This window comes from Recurvomyces mirabilis, assembly GCF_035927965.1.
Source record: "Recurvomyces mirabilis strain CCFEE 5264 chromosome Unknown scaffold_21, whole genome shotgun sequence".
NCBI lineage: Eukaryota > Fungi > Ascomycota > Dothideomycetes > Mycosphaerellales > Teratosphaeriaceae > Recurvomyces > Recurvomyces mirabilis.
The window spans coordinates 355,380-371,547 of NW_027041955.1; the positions used below are offsets into that span (position 1 = coordinate 355,380).

The 16,168-nt window shown below is 54.2% G+C and overlaps 6 protein-coding genes across 6 annotated transcripts; 4 read left to right on the forward strand and 2 right to left on the reverse strand.

Annotated features, from left to right (window-relative positions):
• Positions 1-1,415: 1,415 nt before the first annotated feature.
• LTS14_007615 (uncharacterized protein) lies at positions 1,416-4,086 on the forward strand (the record flags this gene model as incomplete). The annotated part of the gene is made up of 5 exons (XM_064840306.1): positions 1,416-1,565; positions 1,734-1,777; positions 1,832-3,602; positions 3,655-3,679; positions 3,800-4,086. The coding sequence occupies 5 exons, from the start codon at positions 1,416-1,418 to the stop codon at positions 4,084-4,086; spliced, it is 2,277 nt and encodes a 758-aa protein (XP_064692186.1).
• A 1,270-nt stretch (positions 4,087-5,356) lies between these two features.
• Positions 5,357-5,887, reverse strand: LTS14_007616 (uncharacterized protein; the record flags this gene model as incomplete). The annotated part of the gene is made up of 2 exons (XM_064840307.1): positions 5,357-5,713; positions 5,744-5,887. 2 exons carry the CDS (start codon positions 5,885-5,887, stop codon positions 5,357-5,359), a joined length of 501 nt encoding a protein of 166 aa, XP_064692187.1.
• A 1,848-nt stretch (positions 5,888-7,735) lies between these two features.
• LTS14_007617 (uncharacterized protein) lies at positions 7,736-10,163 on the forward strand (the record flags this gene model as incomplete). The annotated part of the gene is made up of 3 exons (XM_064840308.1): positions 7,736-8,112; positions 8,166-8,351; positions 8,408-10,163. 3 exons carry the CDS (start codon positions 7,736-7,738, stop codon positions 10,161-10,163), a joined length of 2,319 nt encoding a protein of 772 aa, XP_064692188.1.
• An 888-nt stretch (positions 10,164-11,051) lies between these two features.
• On the forward strand, positions 11,052-13,664 carry LTS14_007618 (uncharacterized protein; the record flags this gene model as incomplete). Its single annotated transcript, XM_064840309.1, has 1 exon — positions 11,052-13,664. One exon carries the CDS (start codon positions 11,052-11,054, stop codon positions 13,662-13,664), a length of 2,613 nt encoding a protein of 870 aa, XP_064692189.1.
• Positions 13,665-14,107: 443 nt separating this feature from the next.
• RPL24 (60S ribosomal protein L24) lies at positions 14,108-14,915 on the reverse strand (the record flags this gene model as incomplete). The annotated part of the gene is made up of 3 exons (XM_064840310.1): positions 14,108-14,341; positions 14,413-14,556; positions 14,865-14,915. The coding sequence occupies 3 exons, from the start codon at positions 14,913-14,915 to the stop codon at positions 14,108-14,110; spliced, it is 429 nt and encodes a 142-aa protein (XP_064692190.1).
• Positions 14,916-15,298: 383 nt separating this feature from the next.
• On the forward strand, positions 15,299-15,804 carry LTS14_007620 (uncharacterized protein; the record flags this gene model as incomplete). The annotated part of the gene is made up of 2 exons (XM_064840311.1): positions 15,299-15,424; positions 15,502-15,804. The coding sequence occupies 2 exons, from the start codon at positions 15,299-15,301 to the stop codon at positions 15,802-15,804; spliced, it is 429 nt and encodes a 142-aa protein (XP_064692191.1).
• Positions 15,805-16,168: the final 364 nt, after the last annotated feature.

Genomic DNA, 16,168 nt, shown 5'->3' on the forward strand with positions numbered 1-16,168 from the left:
GCTAGTACCGTCCAGCCACCGAACGACTTGCCGAACCGTGTCGATGGTAGACCCACGATGCTGGAACCAGCCAACAGCGTGAAGGTGATCTGCGCCGATGCAGGTCCGTTCGTCTTCATGTGAGGCGAAGGCCACGCGAAAGTCATGATGCGCATGCCGATCGTTCTACATCAAGAAGTCGCTGTTAGACAGACACGAGGATGATAACGACACCTCAGATGAAGCTCAGATCTGTAGTGCCGACCGGAGACGATCGGTCGAGGGTATCTGGTGATGCAAGCGATGCGTAGAGTTTGCCAGGGGCCTGCGATGGCGCCTCCCCGCCCGCGCTCTACTTTCCAGGATATGGCAAAGTAGATCCACGGGCCGTGACAGCGGACTCAGCTCCGCCCACAAAAACTGTCAGCAAGCCTGCCACATGAGTTGGCGAGGCAATCTGTATCCCTCTGGTTCTGTTAGATGAATTCCAAATAAGGAGTCAAGACCACAACCGCTCAGGACAGATATGACATTTCTGATCGTGGAGAGCATATGCAAGTCATCAAGGATGCAGTGGCGCTCGCCCTCTGCCGGACCAGTGCGAGGCTCGACAGTTCTGCAGCTAGATGGCAACTTTCGTGCTCATCTGCCAGCTTTTCAGATGCAGTCGATGGCAGGCTAACCGTTTGAGAGTACAGTATGGTCCCAGGTAGGCCGTGAACCCATGCTCCTGGCTGTATCACTCATGCAGCTTGCCACATTCCACCTTCCTACCCTTCGCTTCACTTTGCCCCACAGACGGCGCCTCGCGGACCTCAGTGTAAGGTATGGCAGAGCTCATCACGTCCAATGCTTTCGGACCTGGTTCTTGGCGGTGGACACATGAGCGAGGCTATGCCGTCTGGCCTCCGTATCAACTGTACTACTGCATACCCTGCAGCAGTCCGTCTCTCAGGAGAGTCTTGCCCCGTCCCGTACGCAGCCCTAAAATAGTGACCTCATCCAGTGAAACACTTGAAACGCTAACGGGTATATCGAGTTGAGTACACGCAGCGACGTTGCGATACGCCTACTGACTGACCCACCTTTGTGGGTAACCCACGAACGAGGTTCGATTATGCGAGGCGCATAGGAATGTGCAGCAGACTGGATATCACTACTAGCGCCATCATCTCGAGGACCTGACAGTTCCCTCTCTTTGATTACTATATCTGACCCGACAAGTCGGTCGTCTGGAGTCCGACCAAACACCACCACTTTAATTGGCCAGCGAAGCACAAGTCATGGCCACACAGACTCAATCATTCCATCAATCCTTTGGTTCGGGTCACAGCGATCCAGATTATCATGACCATGTGGAACGTCCCGACCGCTTCTCGAACGCAGCCATGAGCAGATCATATTCTCTGGATTCAGTTCACACCCCACCACACCCGATGGCGGTGGACTATGCTCTCGCCGCCCATACGCCCTTCATCCCTCCGCCACCACATCACATGCTCCATGCACAGCAGCCGATGGGACCGGTACCGATACCTGTCAACCCAAGCTCTCAGCCACGAAAACGTACGATGCGAGCAAACCAGGTTGGTGACCTTCTAACCTCACTCTTGGAAAATGTTACTAATGGTTGTCAGGCCTGTACTCAATGTCGGCTTCGAAAGCATAAATGCGACGAGCAAGTCGATCCTCATCGATGAGTCCATTACCTCAACTAACATCAATGCAGAGGCAACCCATGCACACCTTGCCAGGAAAGTGCTCTGCGATGCACTTACCATCCCAGCACGCCATCGCGGTAAGTTTGGAGCCTGCGCACGAGAGCATATCATCATATGCTAACCGATTCCAGGGCCGACAAGAATATGGACAAGATTATGCAGTACATGCAAGCACATGCCTCAGGTCTGCAATGTATGACCACGCAGATGGCCAACGTTGAAGCACGCCTGCAGGACATGGAAGAGATCAGTAAATTATTCCGAGCCAGGCTCGAAGCAGATGCCATAGCAGAGGATCACGATGTTGTGAGGCCACGATCGGAGCTCGATGACCACCGAACAGCGCCCCATAAGCTCATTCGGTATTGGCCGAGCATACGACCAATTCTACAGGCGGCGGGCCTCCATTATACTGACAATTACGTCCGGGATCTGGAGGATCGTGGTATACTGTCACTGTATACCGCTGGAGGCTTGGACGACCATGCTACACAATCAAGCAGTCGATCACGCACGCAGACGAGCGATGTCGACGCGTATGGATCTCCGGTGAACTTTGTCGAGCCTCTGCCAGTACTGTCCCCGATATGGGGCGATCTGAGACCTGACGACTCACTCCAGCTCGACGTGGAGACCATCAATACACTGTACGAAAGCTACGTTAAGCATATACATATCATGCACCCATTCGTCGACGTACGCAAGCTTCGCCGGATGGTCGAGGATTTCATCGCAGTGCATGGCACGAGTACACAAGATGCTGATGTCGTCTCCGCGGAAGCGCAAGCAAGCCAAGGCTCAACGAATCCTCTCAAGCGGAAACGTAACGAACGGCCAGCTGAATCCCCAATGCCGATGCCGCCGCACGGGAGCTTTAGAAATAAGGCGAACGAGAGACAGGCGCAGCACGCTGTTGTATATCTTGTGCTGGCTCTTGGAAAGGTGTGTCTGCATAGACATGCCATATCAGGGGCCCGATATGACACACCTATGGACAATGGCATGAATTTCAGCAGCAACGTTCCGACGCGAAAGCACTCCACCGCTTCCATGATGACAGAGCAGATATCGCCTACCTTGAGCTTCTCATCCTTGAAACAGGGATTACAAGGCCGTCCCAATTCGCCGTCGACGGAGCTTCGGATACGCCGTCCGTCTGTTACTAGCACGATGTCTGTCGCTTCAGCCAACGTTCATCGCCTGCCTGGCTTGGCGTACTATGCCAAGGCAGCGGAGATCTTGGGCGAGCAAGGCGACGGAAATGACCTTATACATGCACAGATGTTCTTGCTTGCTGGGCTGTACAAGGGCCAGCTGGCTCGGGTGGGCGAAAGCATGAGCTGGATCACGAGAGCCAGCCGTGTCGCCATGACACTGCTCGAACGCTACAAGCTCTACACGAATTACTGGACTGCGCATGGCGACATTCGTAAGAAGCTCGCCAGAGGCCAAGCCCGCATCACCAGCAAGAACGCTAATCTAATTGTTCTTGTATCCTGGTCATGCTTACAGTTAGAAAGCGACATCCTTGCCGATATTCGACTGCCGTCAAGTGGCATTCAGAGTATCGAGAACTCACTACTGATGCCACATAATAGCCGCGAAGACGATGATGGTGTCTACGAACAATTTCCACATCACGAGAAACGGGACGATTATGACAACATCCTCATCTATTATACCGCACAGCTATTCCTCCGTCGGAAGCTCAACCAGATCCACCGAGAGATGTACGGATCTGATTGTCTCAGTCAACCGCTGGAGCAAGTACGCGGAACACTGGGTGGCTACGAGCTCCTGCTACATTCCTGGCGGGAGTCTTTACCGGATGGCTACAAGTGGGACGACAAGGAGAAGCCGGTGGAAAGTATCCTCGCCGCCAGGCTCCGTGCGAAGTACTATGTAAGTGTTGCTCCTGTTCAGAAGCTTGCGACTCTGCTAATGTGATGTATAGGGTATGTCACACTTCCGCGCCTCATGTTCTTCGCTCTTCTTCCTCAACTCTGACTGCTTGAGCCCGACATCGTGAACTCTCAAACACGCCGTGCACTCATGGGCTCCTTTCATCATATCGCGTTGCTGACATATCTGCTGAACAGGCGCACGCTACTTGGTCAACCGGCCGTTCCTTGACTATGCTCTGCACATTATGCCAGCCATCAAAGACGGTAGAAGTGTGAGGGAAGCAGCACGCGATGTACATGGCGAACCGCGCCACGAGGCCGACATCCACATCTTCGAAGCAATTCAAGGCATGCCGGAATCTGAAATCTGGAGAGCCTGTAGACGCTGCATCGAAGCTGCTATCCAGAGCACTATCGCCTTCGATGGTGTCCCTGAGCACGACCTCATCGTGACTAATATCCACGGCACAGCTCACGCGTAAGCTTTCGTACCTTGATCTGCCACGAGAAGCTTGCTAACCTCAATAGACAATTTGGAAACATGCTCGTTCTTTCGGCAGCATATTATAGTAAGGATTTGAATTCGATGGTACCCTCGGATCGTTTCAAGGCTCTGCTGGAGCGGACGATCGCGTTTCTCCGCCGCGTAGCATCTATATCGCCTACGTGCAGAGTGGACAGCGAAATATTGGAGGAGCTGCATTGGAGGTCTTTTGGAGTTTCGCATCGCACATGACACATCGACGACACTGATGGCATGTTTCGGATTGGGAGCTTCACGACGACATGGTGATCACAGTATAAGCACATTCATTGGCGGCATAACAGGACGTACCTATGGAGGATTTATGAGGACATGGCAATCATCGGAAAGCAGTATTTAGGCCGCATAACAGGACATGCATTGGGAGGGGACGTTTCGGATTTTGTATAATTCACTGCCACCGTAGCTCAGGGGGCTACCTTTCCGGATTTTGTCAGACATTGCTATGCTGGACATGGCTGTGTACAAAGGCGCTCGTCTCCAAAAGCCTAATGAACACTTGTTGTCTGACTGCCTTTCCCACATGTAGTGGCTAGATGTGCCCCAAATAGTATGGAGGCAGGAGGGTGCGAAGTCGGCTCCTGAGTCTGATCGTGTAGGCGACGCGCCAGATCAGGGTCTCCATCGGCCTCACTCAGGAGCTTGAGGTGTAGCTGTCCAGCTGTCCGGGGCCTTACGGGCAGAGAAATAGGTCCATTGCGCAACGACATCACCCACCCTTGCGATCAGATCACTTGGAGAATAATAGGTTATGGTCTGAATATTCAAGCAACTGACTATCACAATGTCGAACATAATCGTGCTGAAAGAATGTAGGAACACATGGTACGCTTTCATCGGATCTGTCCGTGCCAAGAATTGCTCGAAGTCAATGTGTAAGGCTTAGAAGAGGAGCCAAAGATAGCTTTCGTAGGATTCGCGCTTAACGCAAGGTTCAGGCGGCGATGATGAGAGTGGGCAAGTTCACTGGTGTCGTCGAGATTTTAAATGTGATTCGGAGGACTATCATGGTAAAAGAATGGCATGTGTGGGTATATACATGGTAGGCTGAACACTTCTACTACCCAGGTTGGCTATGATACAAATGGCCGGAAACTCCATCAGTCTAACGAAAATGTGTTGCTTGATTTCGAACAGTTGAACTCGTATCTCTTTCTCATTGACAGCGATAGTGTATGGTCGTCGTCAGATCCATTTTCATACAGCGCTCAAACCTTCGCTGACTGAGGCGACGCGACGAAACGATACCGCATCTGCTCTTTGCGAGCATGGCGAGCTGAAGGTTTCCTCCGGTGAGATGCGTGTGCATGTTCCATCTCTGCTGCGGCCTGCAGTAATGTGAGCAGGCCGGGCGCCTGTGCGTTGGCCTTCATGAAGTCGTCATCGAAATTGTCAACACGGAACGCGCTGACATAGGACTGATCGATGGTTGTGCGCTCCCTCCATGAGTGTGAGCTCCATGAGAACGACCCGGCCAGCGGTAATGAGCGTCGTAGTCTTGGGAAAAGGGGTAGTTGTGGTCGACGATGAGCTGAAAGGTCTTTGCTGTTTTGCGGTCGCACGACCTTGAATGTCCTGTTGCGATATGGTCTTACTGGACTGGCGACAGGCTTTGGCTTTGGTACTTCTGGCTCCGTGCTTGCCTTCTCGATGAGTGCTGTTGCAGGCAGGGCAAGGAGCATGTCGTATACCGATACACGTCGGTCGAACACCGAGTCTTTGCGCCCGAGATCTGCCATTGTCGATGTGATTGTTCGTTGAAGATTAAAAAATGAACGATGACTTAGAGATGCGTATGACCTGCAGCGAGTGTCTCTCGTAGTGCGTGGATGTGGGACAAATGTGCCAGGTACGATAGACAAAGAGGGAGGAACAGGTAATGTTGATGCCGGCACCGAAATCCCTGGAAGATGCGGCTGCACGATATAATTAATGATTCGCAGTAAAACCTCTGTCTCGGGCAAGGTACGTCCAGCTCTGCCCCCATCGTGTGCAGATTCCAGAATCTGGACGACACCCAGCAAGATCTCACCACATGAAAGACACACGCTCGCTTCGGGTGTACGTCTGACCAAGTGGCAACGGTCGCTAGCCTAATGGCGAACCCGATGAGCTACCTTCCCGGTAGCTAGAACGATGAACCACTTCAGTGAGACCAATGGCGTGGTTGGTGAGCTACCCGTCCACGACATTTGTGCGAAAGGCAGGGATCTTGTCTCGAGAACTCCGCATTACCATTGTTGAGTTCGGCGGGCCGCGAGCTGTAGTTCAGTCCTCCACCAGAAAGTGGCTCCTAGACGAAGTTTGGATAAAAGCCAAGATCGATCCAGTACAGAGAGGACGGCGGGGACGACCGCGGCAGCGCGGAATGCATCTGGATATCGTATCGCCAATCGTGCCCTACACGATGTTGATTTGCGATCTGGCCCAGATACCATGGAATGTTAGTGTGCAGTAACGCATGGCGTGCAGCGCGTCTGAGTGGCCGGGCCTATCCGCTCAACCAACAAAGAGGGTCCATTGAAGCCAGCCGGGGGAAAGTTGCCGCCTGTCGATGCGCGGACCCCGCAGCGAAGGTTCATGCACGTAATATGTATGGTGAGCTTGGCGTCGACTACACTTTCGACTCAAGCTCTGCTTACTGCATATGAGATTCGCAACTCCATAAGGCTGCGTCACCGGGCTCCCGCGTGCCCGCATACGGTTGAACATCCGAGCCGTATCGATCATGTGCACCTCGTTGATCTCCCGCAGAGCACAGTGGCCTCTCCGGTTGGCATCATGTTTAATGGTTCCGATCTAGCTGCTGTTTGCGACCCCCATGATCGGGAGCGGCCGTGAAACATTGGGTGCGCGTATCTCATAGGTGCACGAGTTACGCATGGGCGAGTCCGAGACATCAGCGTAGGCAAGCACGTTCGGCGTGATCCACGTCCAGTCTTTGCAGCGGCGCCACCCAAATATTGCGCTGGACATCTTGGCGCGAAGCATCCAATGACAAGCCATTCGGTTTTTGAGAAGCCAGGATGGCGGCTTTTGTGTTCCGCACGACGTGCAGCTGGATTCGTCCGCCATGCGTATAGCGGAAAGAGGACGTCGGACCGTAGTTCGGGCTGGTAAAAGGACTGGCTTACCACCGGCTTTGCGGCTCCGCGGCTTCGTGTCGCTCTTGCATACTCGTTACCAAAGTCAGACGCTCCTGCAGATGTCCAGGTCCCCAACCGCATTAGGTCGTGACTTGTATGTAAGATTGGACATGAGGGTCTGCGGTTTCTCATCCGCGGTCATGACTGGTGATGTTGCTAAGATGTTTCGCATCATATCCTGCTCGGATCCAGGCACTGCTGAGATCGTGCGAACGCTCTTCCTGCCTAGTCGTCGGTTCTGTTCCACCTACGACCAAGTCATGCTCTAGTCCAATGTCGGTATCATTTGTTATGCTTTCAGGGCAGCCATTCTTGGGGCATAGATGCCGAGCATGCCATACGCAGAAGCCAGGAGTATATGATGATAGTCTTTCCAGCTTACTCCCTGTGCACCGAGCTTTGAGTCGATCGCGAGCCTTCATCGATTCGCTACTGTCGATAATGGCCAAGGGAGCTCTAACGATGCCTCAACCAAAGGGGTCGCAATCTTCTTCCAAGCTCCAAGCCCGCTCTCATGAAGACGAGAAGCAGGAGGTTCGCTGCTATCAAGACCTCATCGGCGAAAACGAGAAGACTCCCACACAACAGCCACCCACGCGGCTTCGTCGCACTCAAGCATATCCCGATCTGCCCAGAGAAAACGCCTCATACGAGCTTGCCAAATTTCTGCGTGATACTGGTCCCGAAAGACCAGAGGCTCGCATGTCGACCGAAGCCACAGAAACCCGGTCAAAATCTTTGCCTCGTCAGCTGATGCAGCGATTCGTGCGCAAAAGCAAGAGCGACATCAGGCAGGAGAATTCGAGCAAGTCCAAAAGGTTAGTAGCATCTTCGAGATTATTCAGACATGTGCTGACCATACCAGCTCCAGGTTCACATACGATGCTCTAAAAGGGCATTGGGTTGCACTTGGAGCAGAGCAGACTTCACCTTCACTGCCTGCGGGCTTGCCCGAAGGAGTAGTACAAAAGACCACTTCCGACGGTAAGAAGTACCTTGCGCTGCGGCTGCCACTGGAGATCAAAGGCGATGGCTGCATTGACTATTCGTACACAACGTAGGTTGGCCAAGCATGAGTTCGAGTGGCACCTTGCTAGGCTGACGTTCTCATAGGCATGATATACCTTTGGAGGATATCCAGCCGGAAGACCTGACTGGCCTGACCTCCGACCAGGTGATAGATGGCTGGTTACAGGACCTCAGAGCAAAGTCAATCAAGAACGCTCGCTTGTCGACAGCGTCTTCGATGGCTGTCGGCCAGCTAAGCGCTTTTCTGCCAAGTGAGAAGTCACAACCGAGCGTACACCCTGCGCTTCGTGGTCTTGAGGATGGCACACCGACTATCTCATCGGCAAGCGCGAGCGACTCGTACTCGCTTTGCAGCGAAGGTGAGCATTCAGAAGAGCGCCACGTGGCGTCGACGTCGTCTGAAGACCTGCTCGCGACGCCCAAGGCAAGAGTGACTTCAATCACTGTGACTGAGTGCCCACCAGACGTTCCAATGCGCTCTCCGGCACGCGATAGCCATCGTATTGAAAGCGAGCCTTTGGTCCAACCTGTGAAGACTACGCCACCGCATGTGAGCATAAGCAAGATGTCGACTGCACGGCCAGACTATGTGCGAAGCAGCAGTGCCGGTGATCTGCTGTACGCACCCTCAAACAAGATGCTTACTGGCCAAGATGGCAGATGTAAGAGCATGGCATCGCAGCTCGATGTAGCTGCGATGGAGAGCATCATCAACTCCATCAACTGGACTCTTCACAAGAAGACTGCCGGTCTGCCAGTATCGAGGTATGCAGATGCTTCGAACAATGATGCATCAACGGAAGATCAGCGACGAGACTCCGTCTCTCCTCTCTCGTCGACGTTCAATGCGATCTCTCGGGGCAAGCCAGCAGTAGCCGAGAATATCAGAGCCGTCATCACACCAACATACTCCAGCAGTCAGAGCTCACATTCAAGAGGCAACTCTTCAACTTCGTCCGTAAGCCATCCCCTTGCTCTCAACGTGATTCCAGAACAACCGACCTCGGACTGTCCATCTCCAAGATCACTTTCGCCGATGTCAATGAGAAAGCCAGAGGCGAGGAGCAAGCCAAAGTACCGAAAGGATCCTCGATTCGGAATACACAGCCAAATTGCGGGTGGTCAAGCTGTTTCTCCAATCGAGTGGAATCTGAATGGTGCTTCATGGCTGGCAGAGCCAAGTGATGATTCGGAGCGTAGCCACTCCGTGACATCCTTGACAGAGACTGGTCGACCAGTCGAGCAGCCTATAAGACGCCTACATAGCGCGGCTGCGAACAGCCATGCGACCAAGAAGCCAGCACCACGACGGGCACGAGTGAATGCAGGCTCGACAGGCTCGCCACGGCATGCAAATCGCAAATCCGATGACTCGCGCTCCTTGCAGAGTTTCATGCCAGCGGGACACTTCCCAAGCGCGCCCTCACCAGCACCTAACAAGGCGCTGCCACCACTACCTGCCATATCATCGCCGACCCACATCAGCTCCTCGACCCAACGCTCCCACGTCAGCGTCCCACGCAGGAAACCAGTGCCGCAAGCCGGCAACGCCTTCCGAGGCAACGGTGCGGAAAGCCCCCAGAAGCGCACCCGTCTCTGGCTGACCCCAAGCAACCAGGACTTGAGTGAGAGCTATGCGGTCAACTGTACACCACCACTATCCTCACCTTTGACCAATATGGTTGACCTGGAGGTCCTGGAGGACCATTTAACAGAGCTCCAGTACAGAGCTTCCCAGCTCTCGGCTATGGTGATTGATATGTACAACCATGGTGGCCTGGACCGGACACCTGGTACCAGTCTGTCACATGGCGGGCAGAGTGCGAGGTTGTTGTTGTAGGAATTTCGGTTTTCTGTTGATGGCGCAAGGATGATGTGAGGTATTGTTGTATTTGCTTGAGCAACCAAATCAGCGACTTGTACATAGGCTGGGAGCGAGCATGTATATCAGCTCTTGCAATCACACCATCGCTGGGACTTCCATCTCCTCGCGACTTCCCGTGGATACAAAATCTGGTCAAGTTTGAAGGTTATGCAGCCTACTCCTGAGAATACCTGCCGAGGCACCTACCTGATTGGGCCAAGTCAGGAACATCGTCCAGCACGGCACTTGATATGGCCGTCTTTGCTCGCTACTTTTGAACCTCTTTCAGCGCAGGGTAGTATAATAGCTTTCTTGGCGAGGTGAAAATGTCACCTTCACCAGCATGAGTGGGCTTAATATGTTTCAGAATTTGCAATCTGGCGATTGCTCAGAACCATACGTGATGGGAAACGTGTGCTGAAGAAACTACTGTCTGCTTTCGTCCCGCACCCTCACAACCGGGTGAACGCAAATGACGTGCAGATCCATTCTCCGCGGAAATGAACGGCTATCGTTCTAACAGGTTTGAAAGGCTGTAAGGGTGGTAGCTTGGCCGGATGGACTTACACTGGATGTAGCGGACGCCTTGGTGTGACTTTATTATCTTCTCATGGAGGGAGAGATTCTATGTCCCAGCATGAGAGATGTTTCTGGTCGACGAGGGTGATTGCCATGGCTTACGATAGCTCCTGCATCTCCAGCATCACGTTGCCGAAGCGGAGCACATGAGAGGTCTCCTGCAAGTACAGTCCAATGAAGCACAATAGCAATGCCCTTTCCCTTTTAATGTTGTACTCTGTCTTATCCACACGATCAGGACTATAGGAGGTAAAGGCGAGAGTCGTTTCGTAGTGTTAGCCCATCATGCCGCAGGACGAAAGAGTACTAACGAGATACCAACTCATCACGAACAACAACAAGAACAACCATGGCCTCATCCACCTCCGCAGTAACGAAACCGAAGAACCGGTCGATTTCACCTTCGAGGCTCTCCGTCCAGGCCTTTTCCGGACGACCTTCTCTTCGCCATCCAATCCCTTGCCACCATGCCCCAGTGCCCGGAAACCATCTCAGGACATCCCAGACCTCACCACCTCCAAAGAGTCCACCACATCCCAGACCATCATCTCCCAAAACATCGAAGCAACACTAACATGGCAAGCCGAGCCTCTCATCTCCCTGGGCTTCAAAGGCAAACCACCGCTGCACGCCGACCTCCCGCACCGCTCCTACTGCCTCGACGGCCGTGGGACAGCCCACTATACCAACTATGCTCGTGGAAGCCTGCACCTCGGCCTGGGCGAGAAATCAGCACCAGTGGACCTCTCGAATCGCCACTTCACCCTCTCAGCCACAGATTGTTTCGGCTACGATGTCCACCGTAGCGACCCCATGTACAAACACATCCCGCTCCTGATCCGTGCAGGTCCTGAGGGAGTGGTGGCGAGTTTCAGCACTGCTCATGCTCGGGGGTATTATTCCGTAGGTAGCGAGATGGATGGCATGTGGGGGTACTTTAAAGTATATCGGCAGGAATACGGTGGGTTAGAGGAGTATCTCATGATTGGGCGGACGCTACAGGAAGTCGTTCACCTCTACGCCATGCTCGTTGGGTTCCCGCAGCTCGTGCCGAGGTGGGCGATGGGGTATCTGGGGGGTGGGATGAAGTATTCCATGCTTGACGACCCGCCTGCGCACGAAGCGCTCATGGCTTTCGCTGATAAGCTCAAGGACCACGAGATCCCTTGCTCCGGTTTCCAAATGTCGAGTGGATATACGGTCGCGGAACAGGAACCCAAGACCAGGAATGTGTTTACCTGGAACCGGCATAGATTTCCTGACCCGAAGGCTTTTTGCGACGAGTATCACAAACGCGGCATCCGACTCATCGCCAACATCAAACCCTACGTCCTTGCCTCGCATCCGGCCTACGCCGAACTAAAGAAGAACGGAGCTTTCTTCACCAACCCCAGGACCGGAGGAACAGGGATCGCACGTCTCTGGTCCGCAGGCGGCGGCACGAGTGGCGAAGGCGGCCATATCGACTTCACTTCCCAAGCAGGCTGGGACTTCTGGTACCAAGGCGTGCAAGCCCTACGAGAGACGGGAATGGATTGCATGTGGAACGACAACAACGAATACCTCCTCCCATCCGACAAATGGCAACTCTCCCTCACCCACCCAGCCGTGCACTCCGGCCTAGACCCTAACACAAACCTTGTAAGAAAAGATACCGGACTCTGGGGTCGCGCCCTGCAAACCGAACTCCACGCCGCTTGCTCCCACGCAGCCCTCACCGCCCTCATTCCTACGGAACGCCCCTTTATACTCACCCGCTCCGCAACAGCAGGAACAATGCGCTACGCCTCCTCCACCTGGTCCGGCGACAACATCACAAGCTGGGCCGGCATGCGAGGCGCCAACGCCCTCTCCCTCAACGCGGGCCTCAGCCTCCTCCAATCTTACGGCCACGATATCGGCGGTTTCGAAGGCCCTCAGCCGAGTCCCGAACTCCTGCTTCGATGGGTGCAGATGGGATGTCACAGTCCGCGATTCGCGATCAACTGCTATAAAACTGGCGAGGATAGTTTGGTCGGGGATGTGATTGAGCCTTGGATGTATCCGGAGATAATCCCACATATCCGTGCGGCGATTCGGAGGAGGTATGAGATGGTACCTTATCTTTATGGGCTTATGCTCGGTAGTACACGGACTGCTATCCCGCCACAGCGCTGGACGGGGTGGGGATATGAGACTGATGCGGAGGTGTGGACTAGTAAGCTGCTCAAGGACGGGGAGACGCAGTATTGGCTCGGCGACACCCTCCTCGTCGGCGGTGTCTACGAACCCGGGGAGGTCGAGGCAGAGATCTATCTCCCTCGCAAAACCGCCACGGACCCAGGCTTTTTAAACACAAACGCACCTTATCAGTCCCTCGAAGCAGGCAAATGGCACACCATAGCCTCAAATTGGGAAGGCAGTATCCCAATCCTCGCCCGAATCGGTGGCGCAATCCCCATAGGTCTACCAGAACAAGTCGTCTCTCCGGGCGATGCAGTCAACGAAGCAAACTTACCTCCAGACAACTGGCGCGGAATCGAGATCTTCCCGCTTCCAGCCGAGCGAATCGTGGGGGATGGCGATGGCGATGGCGCGGCGGGAATCTGGCACACTAATACCTGGCTCGAAGACGACGGCGTCTCACCTGCCTCCTCGAACCAGGTCGCGAGTTTCACGGTCGAGTATTGTGCTTTGAAGACTCGGGTCAAGGTCAAGTTCAGTAGGGAAGAAGGTGCTGATGCTAGTGCTTTCGAACCGCCGTGGCTGAAGCAGGGTCTCAGCGTCATTCTGCCTGTGGGCGATACTAGACAAGTGGTCGTTGATGGGGGAGTCAGCGCAGCAGATGCAGGCGAAGATGCAAAACGTAGGAGACGATGGCGTTTGCCGCATCCTTCGCACATGGCGGCGGAGCAGTGAGCAGCGTTTTGATGTTCATAAAACATGGGGTGGTGTTGTAGACAATGTCGTGTTCATGTCTGGTCAAGTCACACATGGTCATGCCTGCTGATGGTGGTTCCTCACTTGTAGCATGAATGTTCGGGTATGACAAAGCGTGAGGTGATGGGATAAGATGTGTTCGGAGGATGGTAGCCATATCACCATGTAGCTACGGCACACTAGAACGCCATGCAGACTGCGCGCTCATTGTGCTTGCACACCACGGCCAATACTGCAATGAACCACCACCATCATCTCGCGTGACTTCCTTCCTCGACCCGGTAAGCTTAACGAGAAGTAGCCTTAGGCTTCGGCGCGGAGCCCTTGGCAGCCTGCTTGCCGACAACACTACGCATCACACCACGTCAGCCAACCATTCAAATCCCAGCATCTCACCCGTAGACTCAGTAGAACGTGTTGACTCACCGACCAGTGCTCTGTCCACTCGCCGCCTTAGCCGCCCCCTTCGCCTTCTCCGCCTTCTTGGCGCTCTGGGCCGCTGCCCTCTTCTCCTTGCCCGCCTGTGTAGCCTGCGAACGCTGGGCCGCACGAGCCTCGGGACGCTGCGAACGGCGCTCCTTGATCACGTCGAGGGAGGCACCGACAACGGCACGCTGGGATTTGACTTGCTTGCGGCGGCGGGTCTTGGCTTGCTCCTGTTGTGAGAATGATCATGAGTCTGAGTCCACTGTGCAGCAGAGTTGGTATCTTTGGGGATGATGCGTACCTCAGAGATACCCTTCCTCCTCTGGCGACGGCATAGCACGGTCCATGCGATGCGGCGGGGGTTCTTGCGCTGGAGGAAGAGGGATTCGGTTTTGCCGGTAGCGAAGCGGAAGATCTTGCTGTCGCCGCGGATGTAGAGTTTGCCCTGTGTAGGATGTCATGTCAGCATATACTCCTGATTCTCCCTCATCCCCCTTGGCTCATCCATGGTGCTGTCTGTCTCTCGCTACTTGTTGACGATGGGCGATCTTGAAAGGCAGCTCTTTGGCTATCGTCCATCTTTATCTTGCCACCCTGCCTCCGTGTGCTTTTCTGGCGACAACGGTACCGGCACTTCGAACCTTCGCCATCGCCATTCACATCCTCATTGCCTGATATCGAATCCCTCTGGGCCATGACCTCGCAGCGGGCACCCGCACCGCCCACAGAAGTGATATTGATAGTGTGCCATACCTTTCCAGGGTAGATCTTCTGACCGGAGAAAGTATCGTCGTAAGTCCTCATACTGGCGATTGTCGTGTGTAAGGTGTGTCTGCAGTAATTCTCGGCTTCGTCGCCTGTATCTTCAATTCAATCAATGTCGTCGCGCGCAATCATCAACTTCGAAGTGGGAGCGTCTTGGCGTGCGCTTCTCGAAATTCCTGCCGAAAAGTAGCCGAGCGCACACCACGAACTTCGCAAAGCCGCCTCCACAGAGCGCAGCAGCGGAAATTCGAGATTCGAGCCAGCGACTTCTTCCCACGCCCATATCACGACATCCACGCCGCCTTCTGGTACGTCAATCACTTCCCACCGACCACGAGTCTACAAGCACGAGAAGCAAGGGGCATTGCATCTAACAGTTGTGCCTGCGCAGATCCGAGACACACAGACACACACACACCACAATGGGCGACGCCAACGTAACAGCAAGCAACTGGCGCAATGTCGAGACCGGCCGCATAGGCATGTTCGCCAAAGGCCCTTACACCGGCCGCCTCGCCGCCATCGTCCAGATCATCGACCACAAGCGCGTACGTTCCTACAAGAAACCCATCCTAGAAAAGTGCCAAGACATCCACGATACTGACACAAGTGATGATATATATAGGTCCTAGTAGAAGGCCCCTCAGAAACCGCCTCGGCCAAAGTCCCCCGTCACGCCGCCCCCCTCTCCTCCATCTCCCTCACCAGCATCGTCATCCCTCTTCCCCTCGCCATCGGCCACACCGGCCTGAAGAAGGTCTGGGAGAAGGAGGACGTCGAGGGCAAATTCAACAATTCCGCCTATGCGAAGAACAAGGCGCGGTTCGCGCGGAGGAAGCAGCTGTCGGATTTCGAACGGTTCAAGGTCATGGTGTTGAGGAAGCAGGCGAGGTTTGAGGTCAAGAAGAGTATGACGGGGAAGGCGTAGGTCGGGATGGCTGAGAGATAGATAGAGAGAGAAGGGGAAAAAGCTGTGTGTCTGTTGGAGTGCCAGTGCCACTCTGATACACGAGCAAGTCGTTGTCACTGGGCATGGAACGAGATGTGGCTACACCGGCGCCTCTTGCTGTACGTGATGGTGGGCTGGCGTATATGGAAGGCTGGCTTGCATGCATGCTTGAAGTGAGAGCCATAGTACAACCCGAATCCAAACATTGGCGAATGCAAAGCTGATGGCACAATTACCTGCTTTCACACTTCGTGCTAAGATGTTGTGTAGCCGAAACCAAAGTGTCACAACCCTAGTCTCCATTGCACTGACAGCGCTAGGCATCCTAAGGTAGCCGCTTATG